This window comes from Galleria mellonella, unplaced genomic scaffold (genome assembly GCF_026898425.1).
Source record: "Galleria mellonella isolate WM207_F2 unplaced genomic scaffold, CSIRO_AGI_GalMel_v1 utg139, whole genome shotgun sequence".
Lineage (NCBI taxonomy): Eukaryota > Metazoa > Arthropoda > Insecta > Lepidoptera > Pyralidae > Galleria > Galleria mellonella.
The window spans coordinates 2,109,939-2,132,014 of NW_026441995.1; the positions used below are offsets into that span (position 1 = coordinate 2,109,939).

Below are 22,076 nucleotides of genomic sequence, written 5' to 3' on the forward strand. Positions count from 1 at the left end.
TTGTAACGTTGATGGTATAACGTTTCTAATAAAAAGAAGAATTTAAACGGAAATATTATCAAATTGGTTTTTTTTTATGATTACTGTTGATGAATCATCATCGAATGATGATAAGAACATACATACAGAAGAGGAATATCGTAATTTGTTCATTATTTTAGTTTTTTGATCAAACTAACTGGTTTTGTCACAAATGATGTTGGATTCTTTTTTGGGAAAGACAATCTTTACTGTAATCATCGTCATCATCACCAACACCTGTTGTTTGTTCACAGCTGAACATAAGCCTTCCCTATAGACTGTCATAAAAAACGAGCCCATTCCTTCCGGTAGTTTATACCATTGGCCATTTTGCAATTGATTGTCCCGCTTGGTTGGCGGGTTTGCAACCACATTTTGGCGTTTGGTGATATTTTAAAATGGGCACCAGTCAAAACACCCTTAATTGCCTCTTACGACACCCACTCGAAAAAAAGACATGGCCCATTCTATGCCGGGATCACACGGCAATTTATTTATTATACATCTTAAAAAATTAAGAGCTTGACAGAAAGAAATCTTTTATTTATTGATAGCGTAAGATCCCACCGTTGACTTCTGCAACCATTAGATGTTTTATATAATGTATTAGATAATGCATTATATAATGTATCCGGATTGCCTATTTCCAGTTAGTTGCAACCTCAGATATCCAGGAGCAAATCGATAGCAAATTTGTTAAAATATATTAAACTTATCATGCTCTTTGATAAAATTTTCACAACATATGGTTGTCTATAAAAATGATCTAAATAATATATATATATATATATATATATATATATATATATATATATATATATATATATATATATATATATATATATATATATATATATATATATATATATATATATAATAATATAAAAATGGTATAAAGTTTAAATTGAATAATATTGGTTATTTGATTAAAATTATTTTGTTTAATTCTGCTAACTATGTATGCGACTGCCAACATTAAATTAAAGGGGGGAAAGGGATTGATAGCAATGGAGTTTGACAGCCCCATTGCTAGCAATATGCTCTATTAGGTCGACCTCCATGTGGTTCCCCCTGGAAACCATCGTGGACAATTCTTGTTGAATTCGTCACGATGGGCTAACTGACCTGCTTCATCCTCCCCTATCATCATCACTGGTGCCCCGCCGGTGTATACCGATAGCACGGGTGGGGTTACCATTCCATTGTCACCGATTAAAAAAAAAACATTAAATTAAACAAAATAACAATAATTACACTGGAATTAAACAAAATAATTCTAATCAAATAACCAGTGGTGTGGAATTCCGCAAAATAAAACCTAGTTCAGCAAAATAAATTTAATACATTTACTATTCGATGATCTAGTAATACGAACAAAGAGAATATAGTACGAAGAGCAAAGAGGTAAAAGCACCCGGTTTATCTCTTTGAAGGATATTCAGATACGTCTACATAGACAGATAGTATCTTAACTATACTAAAGCCTTTCTAGACTTAGATACCTAGCCTTACATCGTGATATTTTCTTAGACCATTTTCTACTACAAGACTAGTGTTATTCACTTTTATTTCATCATACGATCACCTTATTTCGTGAAGAGATATATAATATATGGAACTAAATAAAGTAATACTTATTTTTAAAACTTATGTTCATTATTTTTTCGATTATTATATATATAAGTAATAGAGAATTAACGAACTCATTGTGTTTTATAAGTTCATGAAATTCCATATATTTTTTGACGGAAATTTTATGAACATACTATGTCTGTCGTTTCCGACAATTGTTTCGACTTCATCCGGAAGTCTTTTTCATTTTATGATTATATATAGACATCTTCCATATTTGTGTTATTATAGATTTTATTTATTTTTTATACCACTATTTATTTATTTATTTTTGATACTATTACTTATTTCTTTATTTATTTATTTACTCTTTATTGACCACATTACAAAAAATGTTTGATATAAAAGATGAATTTAATGCTATATAGTATTCTCTCCTAGTTTATATTACAAACAAATATACGACCAGCCTGATGATAAACTGATTATTTGTCTATTAAAGAGTTCACATAAACTACAGTCACATCTGAGTCCTCAGGAATGGTAACGCATGGAGGGGTATCATAGTGCGAAAGAGTATACTCTGTTATGTCCATGGTACTGATCATGTCTATAGGCGACGGTTACCACTATCCATCAGGTGAGCCGCCAGCTTGTTTGCCATTGTAAGTTACATAAAAAAATCTCTATATAGCTCCATATTGTCATTTTCCATCTTTTTTCAAATTTATCAATGAAAAGTATTAGAATTTACAAAGATACTCCTCATACCTTACAGCCTAAATGGTCGCGTACAACGCGGTTTCAGAGATGTTTTCTCCCACGAACACTCAGGTTATGGAATGAGCTCCCTGCCGAAGTTTTCCCAAGAGACTACAGCATGGGGTTCTTCAAAAGGGGGGTAAAGAGGTTTCTTCAGGGTCGGCAACGCGCGCGTAACGCCTTTGGTATTGCAGGCGTTCATAGGCTACGGTAACCGCTTACCATCAGATGGGCCGTATGCTTGTTTGCCACCTCAGTGGTATAAAAAAAAATGAAACTGTATTTATGAATATTTGAGGCGAAAATTATTTAAATTACACAGTAAATACAGAAGTTAGTATTATATTTCTATTTTAGTACTTAATTTCAAATTCAATCTATTGTTCAACCGTTTTAGAACTATTATACGAATTTTACGATGCGTTGTCCTTGCTACAGAAATCGAGGCTTCGAAACCTTTCTAAATTCCTCTCTCTGTGCAGACAAATAACTGAGTTTCACATATTATTAAATTCGCATTAACTGTAAAAGATGATCTTTGTTTAATATATAGAAAATTACAGTAATGAAGGTAGTTGATCATTTTTTATTCGAATACTTTATGTTTTTTAAATGGCAGAAGGTCGATCGTTAAGCGAATAGCTTCTTTAGCAGATCCTCGAGGACGGTATTTCGTTAACGATTTTTTTATTATTTTAGTTTTCACAAATTTAGAAATTAAATAAATTAAATGATTAGTTACATTTTCTTATTACACAATACATTGTCATAGTATTTATTAAATTTCAACTTCTTCCGCAGAACTCCGCGAAGCGTTTGAGGCCGAAGCACAAGAAGTGAAGAAACCCCGTCTGCTGCTCACAGCTGCTGTGCCAGTTGGTCCTGATAACATAAAGAGCGGTTACGACGTACCCGCTGTCGCTAGGTAAGGGAAAATATATATATATATATATATATATATATATATATATATATATATATATATATATATATATATATACACACATATATGTGTGTGTGTGTGTGTGTGTGTGTGTGCGCGTGTGTACGTATGTACAGCCATAATTCTAATGATAAAACATTATTTTAAAAATTAAAAAAAAATGTCTTACAAGTTTATATTTAAAGGTAGATTTGTTATATACTAATATAATGAGGACTTACCTTGATAATTACATAAACACATCCTTACTAAAATTAATTTGTTTGTTACCTCTTAGCGCCTTAACGACTTAATCAATCTCTATGAAGTTTAGTATACATGCACCATATAGGATTGAGGACATCTCGTCATAGTCGTAGAATACTGACGGATCTATATATGCAATATTTGTCAGATCCGTCGGTATTCTACGACTATGATGATATTTATCCCGATCATACGAACGGAGCCGCTGGTAAAAGATAGTTAACTACAAATGAATTCTCATTCTCGCTATCAGAGTTGCCATTGTAGTAAATTTATTTCCACAAATTGACATCATAAAATGTAATGGCTTGTTTATGTCAGTTGTCGTCTACAATTTAATCGCACGCAATCAAGCGTATTTTAATTGTGAATTGGGGCTATTGTGTTATTTCTAATTGTTTTTATCATAGTTTCGTAGATATAATAAATTTGAATAGATTGTACTTTATTACTGTACCAGAGGGAGACTTTGTACAAATGTCGTTTGCTTGGCCACCTTTATCCCATTCGTGTTTCTACCGTGAAGCAGTTGTGTTTGGCTGTGTTTAGGTTTGAAGGGTGGGATATGGCAGTGAATTTACTGGGTACGGAGGAATAACACCTGAGTCCTCAGGAATGGCGACGTATGGGGGGTATCATGGGCGAAACAGTATACTCTGTTATGTCCATGGTACTACTCATGTCTATAGGCGACGGTTACCACTTTCCATCAGGTGGACCGTCAGCTTGTTTGTACCCAGCCTTACATCTTTAGAAACTTACATTTACGAGTATATTAATAGTATTTATCAGTGAAAATCATAATCGTATATTCTAATTTCAACATCAAGCAAAATTAATTCCAATTTGTATCAGTAATTAAGTTGGTTTTAAAATAACCACCCGTTTGACCTACAATTGTATTAAGGCATTTGTATTTAAATATTGACCTAAATAAATAATTAAGTGCGACCAAAAATATTGTCTCACGACGACGTTGCAAAATATACTGTCATTAATATTCGACGCTTATTGTTTAAGTCATACGTATTCTCATATTGTATGAAGATTTTTTTTTTATTCAACTTAGAATGGCAAACAAGCTGCCGGCCCACCTGATGGAAAATTGTAACCGTCGCCTATAGACATGAGCAGTACCATGAACATAACAGAGTATACTGTTGCACCTATGAACGTTGCCATTCCTGAGGACTCAGGTGGTATTCCTCCATACCAAGTAAATTCACGCCATAACACCCTTCAAACCGAAACACAGTCATGCAAACACAACTGCTTTACGGTTGAAACACGAATGTAACAGAGGTACCCAAGCAATCGACTTTTGTACAAAAGTCTCCCTCTGAGACTTTGGTCAAAAAATTTTGCCTCACTCTGCATGTTCTACCATTTGTACTACGTTTGTCATCATCATCACCCTTTGACTGTCCACTGTTGAACATGGGTCTCCCCCTTGGGGGGTTTTGCCAGTAGTTGCCAGTTGGCAGGCAGGTTGGCAAGCAGTTAGGCTTCAGAGATGTTTTAAGAGGGACGCTGCTGCCCATCCCTCGCCCTCCCTTAGTTGATTCTTACGACACCTACGGGAAAGGAAGTGGTGGCCTATTCTATGCCGGGATCATACCGCAACAACGGACTGTGCTCAGAGCAATTGTTCAATATGATACCCACAGCTATATTTTACCATCGTGCAGTTCACCATCGACAGGGAGTTCACTTGTATATCTTAGAGCCTGGATGGTAGCGTATAATGCAGTTTCAGAGATGTTATCTCTCACGAACGCTCAGGTCAAGGAATAAGGTCCCTGTGTATGTTTTTCCAAGAGTCTACAGCATGGGATTCTTCAAAAAAGGGGTAAAGAGGTTTCTTCAAGGAGCTTGTCTTACTCCTGGTATTGCAGGCGTTCATGGGCTATGATAACCGCTAAACATCTGGTGGGTTCTATGCTTGTTTACCACCTCAGTGATATAAAAATAAACTTTGGATAAAACTCGTCTCCTTGGGCACCTCTGTCCCATTCATCTTTCTGTCGCAAGGCGGTTATGCTTGCTAACTAGTCAACTGTGTTTGGTTTGAGGAGTAAGATATGGTAGTGAAGTTGCAGTCCTCAGGAATGCAGAAACATGAACCTACCAAGCACCACGGACGTCACAGTATATTTATCATGGTGCTATTCATACCTATATATAGACGACGATTCCCTTTTTCCATTCAATAATTTATCAACTTATTTGCCATTCTAAATTAGTAAAAGTACCAAATGTAATTTAGCAACTTCATTTAAATTAGAGCTTTGTTTTTTGAAATAATATATATATATATATAAAAAAAACTGAATTCTTTAAATGTATTCGTACTTAAGCATAATATGACATTGTGAAAGTTCTTTTAGGTCTCGAGAGAAAACATTTTAAAACCTACTTAGCTATTACACTGGAAAATGTCTAGTCAAACAAATTTCTAAATTCAAGATGTAATGTTTTACCATTATAATAGTACAAATTACGTTTGCGGTTTCCATGAATTAAATAAGGTAATACAAAGTGCAGAATAAACAGTTTTATTGATTCTATATACTATATATGTATTTATAGACATATAGACATAGACATAGATACTGTTTATTGTTTCCTCCAAAAGATTACAATAGTAAACTTATTATAAATATAAATAATTACAAGAAATAATCACAATGAGAAAACAATGGGCGACCTTATCGCTAAGAGCGATCTCTTCCAGGCAACCTTTGGATGGAGAGGAGTAATTATAAACAATTTGATAGGAGGCACGATGAAAAATTTTGTTAGTTCTAGATATGGGAGATGTAATACATATAATAATATAAATATTATCCCTACTCATTGTTATATATATACATATACATACATATTGATTTATTAGATTATATAGACAGAGCATCGAGTTTTAAATACGGATCAACTTTTTGTCAGCTGTCAAATTAGCTGACTCGTTTTTTATTAATGTTCTACATACTTACGCACATAATGTTCCTTGACGCATCTATAATTATTTAATAAATATAATGAGTTTTTACGCATTCAAAATATGCAGAAATTATAAGACAAAATAAATATATAAGTTATAAAGAAATCATTCGACTATTTATCACAAAAAATTGTATGAAAAAGTTGACCCCCTGTTATCGAACCATTTGTGTGGAGACACTTTATCTATGTATATAATCTAAGATTTTAATAAATATAGAAACAGGTAGATGATATTTTAAAATAAAGGTGGCGTCCATAATGTCAAAAAAAATGGAAAATAATTTAACATTGTAAATGTATATTTGGAAATTATTTAAAAAAAATTAAAACAAGATATAAAATAACAGCTGTATGAGCTTAGTCTCTTTACCTTTTTAAATAGATAAACTGAGTAAAAAACTGCTGTTACTATTCACTTTTATATTTGAACAAAATAGTTTTAGGACGGAAAATACTTACATGTACATATCTAAGTGCCTTTTCACATTTCCAGCTACAGGAACGATTTGTTCTAAATTGTACCTTATGATTATACGATAAAGAACTAAAATGTATTAATAAAAAAAATCAGGAATTGTTAAAAGTGTTTTCACGCTACAATAATTTCTCTTTGCACACGAAACAACAAAGGATTACGCGTGTAGGCAGTTTTTACGCAATTTAGTTTTAGTTGGAAGGTTTATGTTTGCGAGTCATAGAGCACGGCTGTGTTCCCATCAATAACGTCAAAGAGAAAATTTTTAAGAATTCTAAATAAAATATGTTTTTTTTTTTTACCACAGAAATAAAAAAAAAAAAACATGAAAACATCGTGACTTTGTAATCACTTTATGAACTCCCGCAATACAGATTCGCTTAGTGAGAGATCCAATGTACTTATTTTGTATATAATTTGTGTTTAATTAATAAATAAATAAAATAGCAAACAGCATAAGGTTCATCTGATGGTAAACATTCACTGCACCATATAGATGCCTGTAACCCTAGGGATATCACATGTGCTTTGCCAACCCTGAAGAAACTTTAACACGCCTTTAAAAACCCCATAGTATAATCCTTAGCGAAAACTTTGGCAAAGATCTGATTGCACAATCTGAGTATTTTCGGGAATTTCTACTGTTCAAAAGCTTTAAAATTTGCACTTTGATTTTTTGAAAAATCATTATGTCTATAATAAAATTTATTTAGTAATTAGCAAAATATATTTATTGGAAAGTTTAAATTATAACTTTCATAATCATCGTATTCTGTATTTATCTATTACCATCTAGGTCTTCTTTTTTAGGTTTCTCCAATGTCATTACGCAATTGCCATCAAGTAGCCCATTACCTTAATTACCATGTCAAGTTACATAAAAATACCCTTCACCATGTGAAAATCTCGAACATTTGCACCTGTTTGCTTCTATCTTCTTTATAGATGGATCGACGATCCATCTAGAAAGACGCCCATAATCCATCGTTCTATATGCGGCCTCTATCCTAAGAACTTCCTTCCATTTACTTCCGTTGACTTTGTAGAATTATATCAACCTCTTTAGTTTAATATCCAATTTCCTAATTCCGGATCGTGTACTTCATAAAAATTCTGAGCATAGCTCTTCTCATCGCTCGATGTGCTATTTTTAATGTAGCTTTAAACAAATGTATTTGTAAATTATTGTATAATTTGAGATTAAAATTGCCTTCCACAAAAAAACTTATTTCGATTATGGTAAAATCTGTCTTTTTTTTTCAAAACTAAACTACGGAACTGAATTTGATAAAATTTATTTAGGACCAATCAGAAAGTTAAAGAAAAATGAAAAAAATCCAAATCTGCGGGTCTTATATCGAAAGACTATTTCGTGTTTTTGTTTATACCAAAATCGGACCCATAAATGGAGTTTAACATTTCGTTCGTCATAGATCCTATCATAAAAGTCCAAAGGAATAATATTTTAACATTTTTAATATTTCCAAACGGCATGTATAATGTAATTTTGACATCAAATTTCTGTTTCGTTTTTCTCCGAAATTTCGGAAAACATTTCATGGTAGGCCCTCTGTTTATATTAGTAGTTTATGGAGTTATGAGATCACAAAAAAAACATACAGCCTAATTAGGAACCTTCTTTTTGAAGTCGGTTGAAAATCTACAGAATATTATATGATAATGATGATGATCAAAGGATTGAGAGACACAAGAAGACATGTTTCCACGAAACACGTCTTTATTCATGGCTTAAATCCCTTTTGCATATCAAAATATATTTGTCATATCAAATCCCATGTAGGCACACACCAGAGACTCTTGACTCCATCACGCAATATAAGATTTGTACTAATAATATTTTTCCTCCACCAGCTATTTGGACTTCATCAACCTCATGGCATACGATTTCCATGGCAAATGGGAGAGGGAGACTGGCCACAACGCACCTCTGTACGCACCTTCTTCAGATTCTGAATGGCGGAAACAGTTGTCCGTCGACCATGCTGCTCATTTGTGGGTGAAACTCGGAGCTCCTAAGGAGAAACTTATCATTGGTATGTTATGAAATAACTTAGGATAGAATAACTTACAAACTTAGGCAGTAGTGGACATTGCAATATTTATACGTTATTCCAACTTAGGATATTTATGCGATAGCAAATATTATAATATTGGTACGTTATTCTAGCTTAGGATTTTTATGTAATTAGTTGACATTGCAACATGTATATATTATTTTAACTTAAGATATTTATCTATTTATTTATTGTTACCTACACTTTTCAGATAATTAAATTCCAACACACTACGGACAATTATAATTTTTTAACAATTATTTACAAAATTTAGTATTAATAACTATAAGAGATTAAGACAATATAATAATATACTTTAAATTTACATAATACAATATCAATTACATACTGTATAATACAATGGAATACGATACTCATATATACAATGTCCAATTCAATAAAAATATATGGCAATACACATTATAGTATTGGTTCGTTATTCTAGCTTAGGATAATTTTATTCGACGAAAGACTAAAACATCGGTACGTTATTATAGTTTAGGATATGTATGTAATGGTAGACATTACAATATTGAATCGTTAATCTAGCTTAGGATATTTGTACGACCGACTGTTAACATTACAACATTTGTACATTAATCTTTAATTAATAAGTTTATGTGATGATAGACATACAGTCGATACAACAACCAACATTGTTAAGTTATTCTAACTTAGGATGTTTATGTAATATACATATTACAATATTGATACGTTATTCTAGCTTTGGATATTCGTGTAATAGTAGACATTACAATATTCGTACGTTATTTTAAGTTAGGATACTTACGTGATGGTAGGCATTACAACATTTAGGATATAAAAACGTTCCAACGTTGTCATCCTTACTAATATTTTATATAGAATTTTTATTAATTCAATAAATATACAGTTATTATCGATCAATAGTCTATATTAATTATCAATCAAAATATACTTTTAAAAATATATATATTTCGAAACGTAGTACATAAGGAATTATCAATATTGTTATTTACTATTTATTATATATATAAGCTTTCCCCATAAGGGGAGTTATGCCAGTAGTTGCCACGCTTAGCAGGCGGATTGGCAATCGCAGTTAGGCTTTTAGAAATGTTTTAAGAGGGACGCTGCCCATCCCTCGCCTTTCCTTAGTCGACTCTTACGGCACCCACGGGAAAGGAAGGGTAGGCCTATTTTATGGCGGGGCCATACAGTGACAACTGAGAAGAACAGAATATTTGCCTCTTTGAATTTCTCTCTTAATGTCACGACTCTTCATACAGTAGATCGCTCGAACGGCACCTATATACCTACTTACCTACATAATTCAAAAACCTACTTACATAGTAGATCGTTATCTTATTGTAAAATAACTAAACGATACTTGGGGACAGCAAGTTTGTCTTTAAATCTAGTATTAATATTATGAATATTGCTGTTTTTTGGAAATAAGTCAAGATTTTTATGAACATATAGAATATTTGAATATATAAATTGAGAAGCAACGGTGAGAATATTTGCCTCTTTGAATTTCTCTCTTAATGAGTCACGACTCTTCATACAGTAGATCGCTCGAACGGCACGTTTTTGTAATATGAATATATTCTTAATATCTGCCGCTTTTCCCCATAGTAATATTCCATCAGAGAGTAAACTATGAAAATAACTAAAATAGACTAATCTAGCAGTATCAGTATCAGTGTACTGTCTAACTTTACGCACGGCAAAAGCTGCTGAGTAATAAAATTTTCGAGAGATCTACTATATTATCTACTATACTGGTAGCAAATTTTATAGTTAAGTATTTATTGTGGATATTTAAATTTCATAAATAAATAGTACCTACATACATATCTGATTTTATTGCTGACGCTCCAACCCGGATTCGGCTGAACCGTGGTCATGACAATAAATACATTATGTATTAAGTAGAACGCAATGTTACACAAAAAAAATCTATTAAGACTTTTGCGGTGATAAATTTGGTATACGGAATTGTTCGCTTATGTAATATTACAAGTTTTCCTTATTTTGTTTTTATTTGCTAGCTTTTGCCCGCGACTTCGTCCACTTGACCGAGATATGTATACTGACCGGGATTAAAAATAACCTATAACCTTCTACATTACATATATATTTTTGGGTACGGCATATAATTATACTGTGCATGGAATAAATATATTGAATAAATAATATATACATATATAGTTATATATTACATGTATAAATTTTTTTATAATAATCGAAGTAATAATAAAAAATAAAAACAAACTTATTTTTGTAATTCTAACATTAGTAAAGATTACCAGAGGGAGACTTTGTACGAAAGTCGTTTGTTTGGGCACCTTTGACTCATTCGTGTTTCTACAGTGAAGCAATTATGTTTGCATGGCTGTGTTTCGGTTTGAAGGGTGGATTATGGCAGTGAATTTACGGGTTACAGAGGAATAACACCTGAGTCCTCAGGAATGGCAACGCATGGGGGTATCATGGGCGAAACGGTATATTCTGTTATGGCTACGGTACTGCTCCTATTTGTAGGCAATGGCTACCACTTTCCATCAGGTGGGCCATCAGCTCGTTTGCCATTCTAAGTTGTATAAAACAAACCTATAATTCGAGATTCTATTTTAATTTATACCTCTGTATTCTTCAACGTGCCTCTATATAGTGGCTCTTGGACTATAATTTTGTTATTTCTCTCTAAATACCCCCAAATGTTCTTATTCCACTAAGTGGCTCGTTGTCAAGCATAGAAACAACGGCAAAGGAATTAATACAGACTGATTTATTCCAGGTATGCCTACATACGGCCGTACTTTCACCCTGTCTAATACCAACAACTTCAAAGTGAATTCCCCGGCCAGCGGGGGCGGCAAGGCGGGCGAATACACAAAGGAGGGTGGCTTCCTAGCTTATTACGAGGTAATTTTAATTTGAAAATATTACATGAAGGATCAACACACAAGACAGTGAGCACATATCCCACGTGGTATTTCGTTATAATCTCTAGAACAGATTACTGAGATTCCGTTCTGTTGAAATTTGCGATTTTTAATTCATTCTGGGAGTTATCTGAATAGTACATATTTGAGAAGATTCTGATGTTTATTTACGTTCTTAACATATCTCTTAAACTAATATTTTAAATAGACACCTCATGTCTATAGACGACGGTTACCACTTTCCATCAGATGGGCAGTCAGCTTGTTTGCCATTCTAAGTTGTATAAAAAAAACAAAGATAATTTTGCGAAATCACTATTTTATGGAGTATCACAAACTGAAATCATAACCTTCAAGAAAAGAGCATATTCGTTTTTAAAATATCGACAGCAATGCCTCTGATCTTGGGGGTGATCATGGGCGGTGGTAATCCCTTACCAGTAAGTGAGCATCATGTACATTTGCCCGCTCTGTTATAAAAAAAAAACACGACTTTACTACTTTTGAAAATTAGTTCATATTGGTTCTTAAAATACTAACTTCGCTGTAATACTAAAATATAATTTTAAATGTAAAAATAAATATCCTAAGTACCAAACATTAAGTTAGACCTAACACTATCTTGTTTGTTGTGTAAGCATTAGGCTTGGATAATATGAATACCGATCTAATACCTATATATTGGATTTTTCAATTCGATATCACCCATATCGATCGGATATCTACAAACCTTTCTCCTTCCAATGTGGTTTATTTCGATGTTCCATTCAGGCTACACCTTCGCTCCCGAGACAGATATTTTTTCTCTATCCACTCATTATCATCGTCATCCCAGCCATTATCTGTCCACTGCTGAACATAGGCCTTCTCTATAGACCAACCACCAACAGTGGGACGTTCGATGGCGGTTAAAATGGAGATTTTATAGCGATAATATAAATTATTCTATTCGTGTATCTATTATATTTAAATTTATAAATTAGAAGAAAGAAAGAAGAAAGAAAGAAAGAAAGAAAAAAAAAGAAGAAAGAAAGAAAGAAACTTTATTCTACAGAAATATGCGACTACACTCACACAGGGGTTAAAAAAATATATTAAGAATTATAACAACGAAACTACACACAATAGTTATATAAAAAAAAAGAATATAAAATTAAAAAAGAAAAAGAAAACTACCTCTAATAAACTAATATAAATTATCTATAATATAATATTGTTTACAAGCGATTACCGTAGCTTATCAAAACCTAACGAAAATTGTTTTATATCCCATCAGGTTTGCGAAATACTACGCAACGGTGGTACTTATGTGTGGGACGATGAGATGAAAGTGCCGTATGCTATCCACGGTGATCAGTGGGTTGGTTTCGATGATGAGAAATCTATTAGGAACAAGATGAGGTAAGCTTTATCTTTATTTCCAAGCTTTTTAAATTATCATTACTTAATATAGATATACTTTTTTACATATACGAGGGTAAGGTCAAAAATTTTCGGCCTGAACAAAAAAAGACTGCGATTTTCAGTAAAAAAAAAAACTATTTTTTTTTTCTACATAATCTCCCTTTATTTCAACACACTTGATCCAGCGTTTCTCTACCATCAGTATTGACAATCGTCCATAGAAATTTTATTAACATCTGTTTACAACAGCACAAAAGATTTATTTTCGATCAGTCATGTTTTTAAAAAAAAAATATAATTTTGGAAATTATATTTTTTTAAATTCATGACGTACGCAAACGATGTGTTTTTAGACCAAACATTTAGTTAAAAATATAGTTCAAATAGGTTAATAGGACCACAGATAATATAATACTTGTAGGACGATTTAGTTTTTATGAATAAGGGGAAAAAATCCTAAAAATATCTTTTTTTTAATGTTGACCTTCATTATTTGAACACTAATTGGAGATGGGGCACTGGTGACTTGTAACACAGGTTCTTCTAAACCTACCGCAAGCACCAGTTCTTAATTGGTCTTCATATCAAATTGTAATGTTGTCACTTTATACCTTTTGTGAAGAGAAAATAAACCATTCATTCATTCATTCACTAATGTTCATAGGTGGATCAAGGACAATGGGTTTGGTGGTGCTATGGTGTGGACGGTGGACATGGACGACTTCAGTGGCAGTGTTTGTGGAGGTGACGTCAAGTACCCACTCATCGGAGCTATAAGGTAAGGATTTATTAACATTTACATACTAATCTCTATTAAATAAATTATAATATACTTAAATTTTTTAACAGCCCACCTGAAGGTAAGTGGTTCGTAAGCCTATGAATGCCTGAATGGTCGAGGGATTAGGCGCGTTGCCGACCCTTTAAACATCTTTACCCCTTTTGAAGATGCCCATGCTGTAGTCTCTTGGGAAAACCTCGCTCAGTCCCATTGTTATTCCATAACCTGAGTGTTCATTGAGAAAACATCTCTGAAACCGCGTTGTACGCGACCATTTAGGCTGTAGAGTATAAGGGTGAACTCAATGTCGTATGGTCACTACATAAAATGAATTACTTCCTCCTTTCTCGTGGTTGTCGTAAGAGGCGACTAAGGGAACATAATGGTCGAGGGAGAGTTTGTACAAAAGTCGATTGCTTGGGTACCTCTGTCCCATTCGTGTTTCTACTGTGAAGCAGTTGTGTTTGCATGGCTGTGTTTCGGTTTGAAGGGTGGGATATGGCGTGAATTTACAAGGTACAGAGGAATAACACCTGAGTCCTCAGGAATGGCAACGCATAGGGGGTATCATGGGCGAAACAGTATACTCTGGTATGTCCATGGTACTGCTCATATCTATAGGCGACGGTTACCACTTTCCATCAGGTGGGTCGTTAGCTTATTTCCCATTCTGCCACACTTGACAACTGCTGGCAAAATCCCTTATGGGGGAAGCTTATGTTCATCAGTGGGCAGTTATTGGTTGATATAATATTATGACATTACATATACAATACAATACACCGTGACGCTCATTTTCCGTTCATCATATCAGCCTTTAACTGTAATGCTGAATATATTGTATGCCAGTAGTTGCCAAAGGCAATATAATTAGAATATATATATATATATATATATATATATATAAGATTTCTTATATTGTCCATCCCTCGCCCACCCTTGGTCAACTGGGTGGATGGGATTGTTAGTAATAAGGAGGTTTGTCCCCATCGCTATCAATATATCTTATCGACCTCGGTCGACCTCCACGCGGTTCCCCCTGGAAATTATCGTGACTAATTTATCATTGAATTCATCACGATAGGCCAACTGATTTGTCTTTTCATTTTCGGCCATGATCGCCGTTCTGGTTCGTATCTGGCTCAAAGGATATCTCTGGCAATCCAACGCGGAAATGCCGCAAGTGTCATGGGGACCTTTGGGTCGGGTACGCATCATGAATGGGACTGATTGTTGAATTTTTTTTTTGTGAGTATTGTAATTTGTGAAATTAATTTAATCTGTAATTGTAATATAATTTATGATGTTGCTCTGTTCAAAATGTCTATGTAAATTGATGTCATTGAAAATTCTAGCTACCTTATATCACTAAAAGTAATGTTTAAAAAACAGATAATTAATAAAAATAGTTTATTTTTCGCAGAGCAATTGTGTTTTTAATTTACGAAGCAAAACGTAGGTACTTGTTTTACGGTCGTATCCTCCACCGCTCTACCACTCTTCAAATCGAATCACAGCCATGCAAGCGCAGCTGTTCGCCAACTTTTATCCAAATGCATTATATTAATCTTAGACCCCGAGAATTATGGAAACGGTTAGAAGTCCCGTTAAAATCGGAACATCTGCACCCCAGATTGCGCCTAATTGTATTTTAAGTTTTTTTGTATTTAAGTAGGCTTATACAAAAGCTCTTTTGAACCGAATTCAAAACGAAGTAAGTTCTCAATTCGCTTGTATTTATTTTTATGTTCATTACGTTATAACTCCGTTAGTTGTAAACCGATTTGGAAAATTCTTTTTTTTTTTATGTGAAAGGATATACTTATAAATTAATAGGATATATTTACAGAGTGGTTCCATAGAAATTTTATCAAAATCTGTTCAGTAATTTAGTTTTGAAATTAAAATAACTAGTTATGCTAGAATTGAAGTAGAATTTTTTTTGGAACACAGTCTTAATTATTATTATTACCAGAGGGAGACATTGTACTTAAGTCGTTTGCTTAGGTAACATTATAATATTTTTAAAATGGCCGCCATTACAAAATGGCGGATCATGTTTTTCAATATCCTTACCAACATCAAATGAAAAGGCTTGAAAAGTAGAAATCGATAAAGTTAATGACAGCACACTAAATCCAATATGGCTGCCACTTCAATATTGTTACGAAAGTTCATTTTTATGAATGTTTTAGAACAGATTTGTTTACTATATAATTCCCGTCATTCAGGGAGGAACTCCGCGGCATCTCGCGCGGTAAAGACGCAAAGGACGTTGACTGGTCCGAAGTGGCCTCCAGCGCTGTCATCGAAGTCACCGAGAAGCCCCAACCGATCAAGATTAGCCTCTCCGACGTGCTCAGCAAAGTCAAGAAGCCGACCAAGAATGTCATCATCAGGAACAACAATGCCGCTGCTGTCCTTGACAAGAACAGTGAGTTGATTTACTTTTTTATCTGACTGCTGAAAGTATGTTTTTTTATATAAATAATAATTACACTGAAGGGGTATCAGAAAGTAACGACAGGTGAGGAAAAAGATCAATTGACTTACCGTATCGCATTCACCAAGAATTAACCACGATGATTTCCATAGGCATCGCAAGCTAGTGAATAGGACAGTCTAAATTGTTAGCTGTAAAGCTTCTATATCTTATTACTAAACTAACGATCCATTACCCGACTCTCCTAGTTAAAGCAATGATCTCAAATATGTCATAAGAAGTCGATGGATGTAGAAGGCTCAGAGCAGTTCTTCACGCCACTATATGAAGTCTTACTATATTCATTAGTGAATAAATAACGGCCGAAATGATGACGAGCTCAAATTAAACAATCGAAAATGGAACGGGTCGTTGGGCTCCCTATAATAAGGTTTTACACAACGATGGTTGGTTCATCTGTCATACTCGTGAACGGATGCTTGTGTAGAGATTGGTCTATTCAAGAATACTGTGACTGATTGTAGCTTTGTAGTTTTTTTTTTATTTTCTTTCTTTTTATCAATATGAAATTTTTGTAAGTCATTTTATCCATTCACATTTTCGTTGTTAACTCACCTTTAATTTGAAGAACAAAGCAACAGCCAAGTTTTTTTTGCTTTCCGGACTGGGTGGTAGATTTATCAAAAAAATATCTATTCTAAAATGCATTTAATTAAGTTTACTTAAATATAAAAAATATTTATTATTATTTTTATTTACGCCTTATTTTTCAATCTTCGGCGCAAGAGACTTAATTACATATGAGAGATGTCACGAATACCATTAACTGTATTATCCATGATACTTCTCAAGTCAATATGATTATCAATTTCCATCAAATGTTTATTGACCATTCTAAATTGTATAATAAAATAACATGGATGAATGATATTCATTAAAACCAATTTCCTTCTCACATCTTACATCATCATAAACTAGCTTAATTAAATTTCGCTGTTTAGTTTCTTATGGTTCATTGGCTTCCATTAATGATAGCTAGGTACGTGGATTTTTTATTACCGCATTCATTTCTAATGTATATGCAATGACTCTTGATGTATTGCTTCAGAATTGGTAACCCATGAAGAATACATGGTTGTTACATTGTATTCTGTGAATTCCATGGAGCTACTTATGTCTATGATATGATAGTTACCATTTTCCATCAAGTAGGTTTACTTGTTTGGCAATCCAAGCCATAAAATAAAGTCAAGGTCTTAAGTACTCTGAATAATAGGAAAGTACCTTATAAACATAAAAGTTCAAAACCTCGTATCTTAGATATGTCAAGCGCAAAATCCTAAAGTACTCAAGAACACGTTAGGTGAGCAAACCCTAACTAAGACTGTTGATTGTGTAGGTATTATGTATTACCCAAGCCCTCATAAAATATTTATTTTGTGGCTTGTAATTACGAGGACAGTTCAAAGTAGATAATATATTAATAATCGCTTAATTATTATATATATTGGGAATTTTATTTCAAACCGAAATAATTTTCAAGTCTTTGGAGTGCATAAAAGCCATTTGTTTCATATATGCAACTTAGAATTGCAAACAAGCTGATGGTCCACTTGATGGAGAATGTTAACTGTCGCCTATAGGCATGAACAGTACAATGGACATAACAGAGTATGTTGTATCACCCATAATACTTTTCATGCATTGCCATTCCAGAGGACTAAGATATTACGTCTCTGTACCCTGTAATTTCATTGTCATATCTCACTCTTCAAACCGAAACACAGCTCGTATTTTGAGATTTTTGTTAAAATTCAACAGCTACATACATTGTACAAATAAATGTTGCATTCAATTCACAATATTCCTCAATATATTTCGGTTCATCCGCACCATTCAGCTATTTGTTTTATTAATTTACCGCCTGGAACAAAACAATCCAATATTTTACGTGGAAAATAAAAGCGTAAAATATTCGCCGGGTGTGATACCTACTTTTGTAAAATACTAGCGACACGCCCTGGCTTCGCACGGGTACAAATTAAGATGTTTTTATTATACTTACCTACATTCGTAGCAAAATCCAACATATAGAACAAGCTCATTACCCCACAAATTAGATTGCAAATATTTGAATTCAGAACGCGAAATCGCGTTTACATGTAGATTTTTTTTCTCAACAAGCAGCTTTTTGTGCTTCAGCACAGAATACAAAAATTACACAGTTCAGTTTGTTCGCAAAAGACAAAAATTAAAATTGAAACAAAAATTATCACAAAATTAATGTAGAATAAGGAAATTAATCCTATCCTATCCTTATAAGTTCAAACTTGGTGATAACGTGGTTACGTTATCACCAATTTTGAACTTAATACACCTTTGGGTAAAAATAAAGAAAAATTTGGAAGAGATGAATAAGGGGAAATTTTTGGAGAATAGTGAATCGGGCTTGAAGAATTTGGGTAAACTTTTGGACAGTTTTCGTAGTTATAAACCGTATCGTCCACTTTAACTATCCACTAGATTATGTTCAACAAAGCTTCCCCATGCGGGGTTTTGTCAGTAGTTATCACCCATGGCAGAGATGTTTTAAGAGGGACGCTGCTACCTATCCCTCGGCTCCCTTAGTCGCCTCTTATGACACCTACGAGAATGTATTGGGTGGCATATACTATGTCAGGACTACACGACATATAAACTGTATAGCTGTATATAAAATATATAAATGAATAGGTTTTATAAAAGCAGTCTATACTAAGTAGTCTACCAGTAAATACTAGCGTTATCTCACAATATTGATATCTTCTGGACATAGTCTCTTAACGATCTTTTAACGTTCACGCAATACTTTAATAGCAGTGTATATGACACTAAAAGCTACAAATCTCGGGCGGAGTGTTATAAGGGTCACTTTTAGGCACTCAGCTGTTCCCGGCTGCCAAGAATGGCTTACTAAAGACGACAATTCGCGACATAGTTGCTAAAAGTTTGAAACATCGAGGGCTTTTACGTTGAAGCCTCGAAACTACCAGCGACATTTGATCCCTCACGGATATGTCGCGAGTTGCCACCTGCGTACAAATTGCTGCCAAGAAAAAGGGCCTGAGAGCTCTTTGTGATTGGTTAGGTACAGTAAATGGGGTTTGTGATTTAATACCATCAAGTTTATGATGCAGCATCCCGCGGCAATCTTTACAAGTAGGTCCTTCCGAGTTTTATGCGCGCTCGTGTAATGCGTTCGCAATAAATAACATGTTTTCAATGTTAAACAGTACGTGGAAGATTTTCATAAGAACTCTTCGGGGGAGTTTTAGAACTTTTTTATTGGCGTCGCGAAGTTTTAACTTGACTTTTGAATTCTAAGAGATGATTTATTATATATTATTATATAAGATGTATGGCATCCAGAGAAAAAGAAATAATTGCGGTGGGTAATATTAAGAGGCGACTATGGGAGCTTATGGTGGAGGGATGGGCAGCAGTGTTTCTCTTAAAACATCATCAAAAGTCGAAATATGGTTGCCAACCCTCCTGCCAAGTGTGGCAATTACTAGCAAAACCTCCCTTATGGGGAAGGCTTATATCCAATAGTGGTCAGTTAACGGCTGATACAATGATATTAAGTTTACATGATGAACACACACTCAGAATTTTTATATGAGCAAATTGTCATAAAATTTTATAAATTTGTGTTTTATGTATGTATATAAGTAGATATATATATATATTTATATTATTGCATATATTTCATCTCTATATGTATTTAAAATAACAGAATTTTCATCCTGCCTCCGATCAAACTGTTTATAACTACTCCTCTCCATCCATCCAACATCCAAAGGTTACCTGGAAGAGATCGCTTTTAGCGATAAGGCCGCCCATTGTTTTCATAGTGTGAACATTTCTTGAAATCGTTTGTATCTATTTATAATAAATCTACGACTGTAATCTTTTGAGAGAAATAATAAAGAGTATCTATCCATCTAAGACTCGACTATCCAGAACTACCTTCATATTGAAATTATTTATTTATTTACACTAAAATAGTAAATACATTTAACTGTAATAAGAAATGATACAAAAGGCGGCCTTATCATATATTATTCTATGAGCTCTTAATACCTATCAGTGAATATGTAATAAAAATACATAAAAATTGTAGGTACATTTAATTTATTTTATACTATACAAACATTGTCTTATAAATTTAAATACGTCTAATAAAAAAATGAGAATTTCGAATCGAATATGAGTAGGGCTGGCAAAGCGCGTTTGTTGTTTTTGACTTTATTTGAAAGAAAGTATCGATACAAATAAGAAAGGGCATGATATGGTTAACTCGTGCATGTGAAAATAGTTTTAGACGAAAGTTTGACGAAACAAATTGACGGTGAGAAAGTTGATAGGTACACGTTGTGATGGTCCCCCCTTTTCCTATGTGTCACCCCTTATATAAAATAACTACCTTCTAAACTAACCTACACATGGAAAACCTACAAAGCCTAAGAAAAGCCTACGAAGGCTTTACCTAATGAAATCCCATGAAAATCTAATGAAAACCTACCCTAAAGAATGACCTAACATCCTCAATATAATCCCATACCTATATTGCCTTATACACCCCAAACATCCTATGAATCATATAAACCCTTACAATAAACACTTAATATTGAACAGATCTTATAGTAGAACACTTGATCATCTGGCCAGATAAATAAATGTGTGATCGTCTAGTAATGTAGGACCCGTTGTGTGTGTAATAACCAAAAGGTTCTTTAATTGGTATATGATAGGAGTTAAATAATAAAGATGATTGATAAATCTTTAAGGATTAAGAATAATTAATGAATTATACTCATAATTCATGTAACTAGGAAGTTATGTTAATTTAATAGTAAATTACAGAATAACTGTAATAATAAAAAAATGGGGGAGCGGTCGGGCCCCTCACACGCCCGGACCAGTGGAAGACTTTCCAACTATCTATAACTCTTCCTCCTAAAAGGTAGGGAAGGGTATAACTATTTATTAATGCACTCTGATGGTAATAAGGGAATGAGTATTCTCAGTTCCAAACCAAACATAAGTACATTTACTTCAACATTACAGTGGCTCCACCAGCCCCACGATGCTTCCAGTATAAATTAATGTTTGCCAGAGGCAAAAGGATCGGAACTGAAATCCCAGGATCACTCCGACACGAGAGCTTACTTATGGGCGATGACCCTTTCAGTCCTATATGGCGACATAGAGATCACCCACTAACAGTACGAAACTGTTTCCCAGCGTCACCCTGTTACGAGCTTACTCAATGGGGTTTCCCTTCGGCTCCACAAGAGATCAGACCAAGAAGCGAGATCACCCAGACACCAGAACTTACTTTGTTGGGACATAACCCTTCGGCCCTATAATGTGACATTA

General features: G+C 33.8%; 1 protein-coding gene across 1 annotated transcript in view; it reads left to right on the forward strand.

The window, feature by feature from the left end:
* LOC113513969 (probable chitinase 10) overlaps positions 1-22,076 on the forward strand; it is a 147,346-nt gene that overhangs the window by 108,327 nt on the left and 16,943 nt on the right. The window contains exons 6-11 of the mRNA XM_052903427.1: positions 3,157-3,280; positions 8,895-9,076; positions 11,880-12,007; positions 13,304-13,428; positions 14,096-14,209; positions 16,444-16,646. Coding sequence (XP_052759387.1) covers positions 3,157-3,280; positions 8,895-9,076; positions 11,880-12,007; positions 13,304-13,428; positions 14,096-14,209; positions 16,444-16,646 — 876 coding nt within the window. The remainder of the gene's footprint in view (positions 1-3,156; positions 3,281-8,894; positions 9,077-11,879; positions 12,008-13,303; positions 13,429-14,095; positions 14,210-16,443; positions 16,647-22,076) is intronic.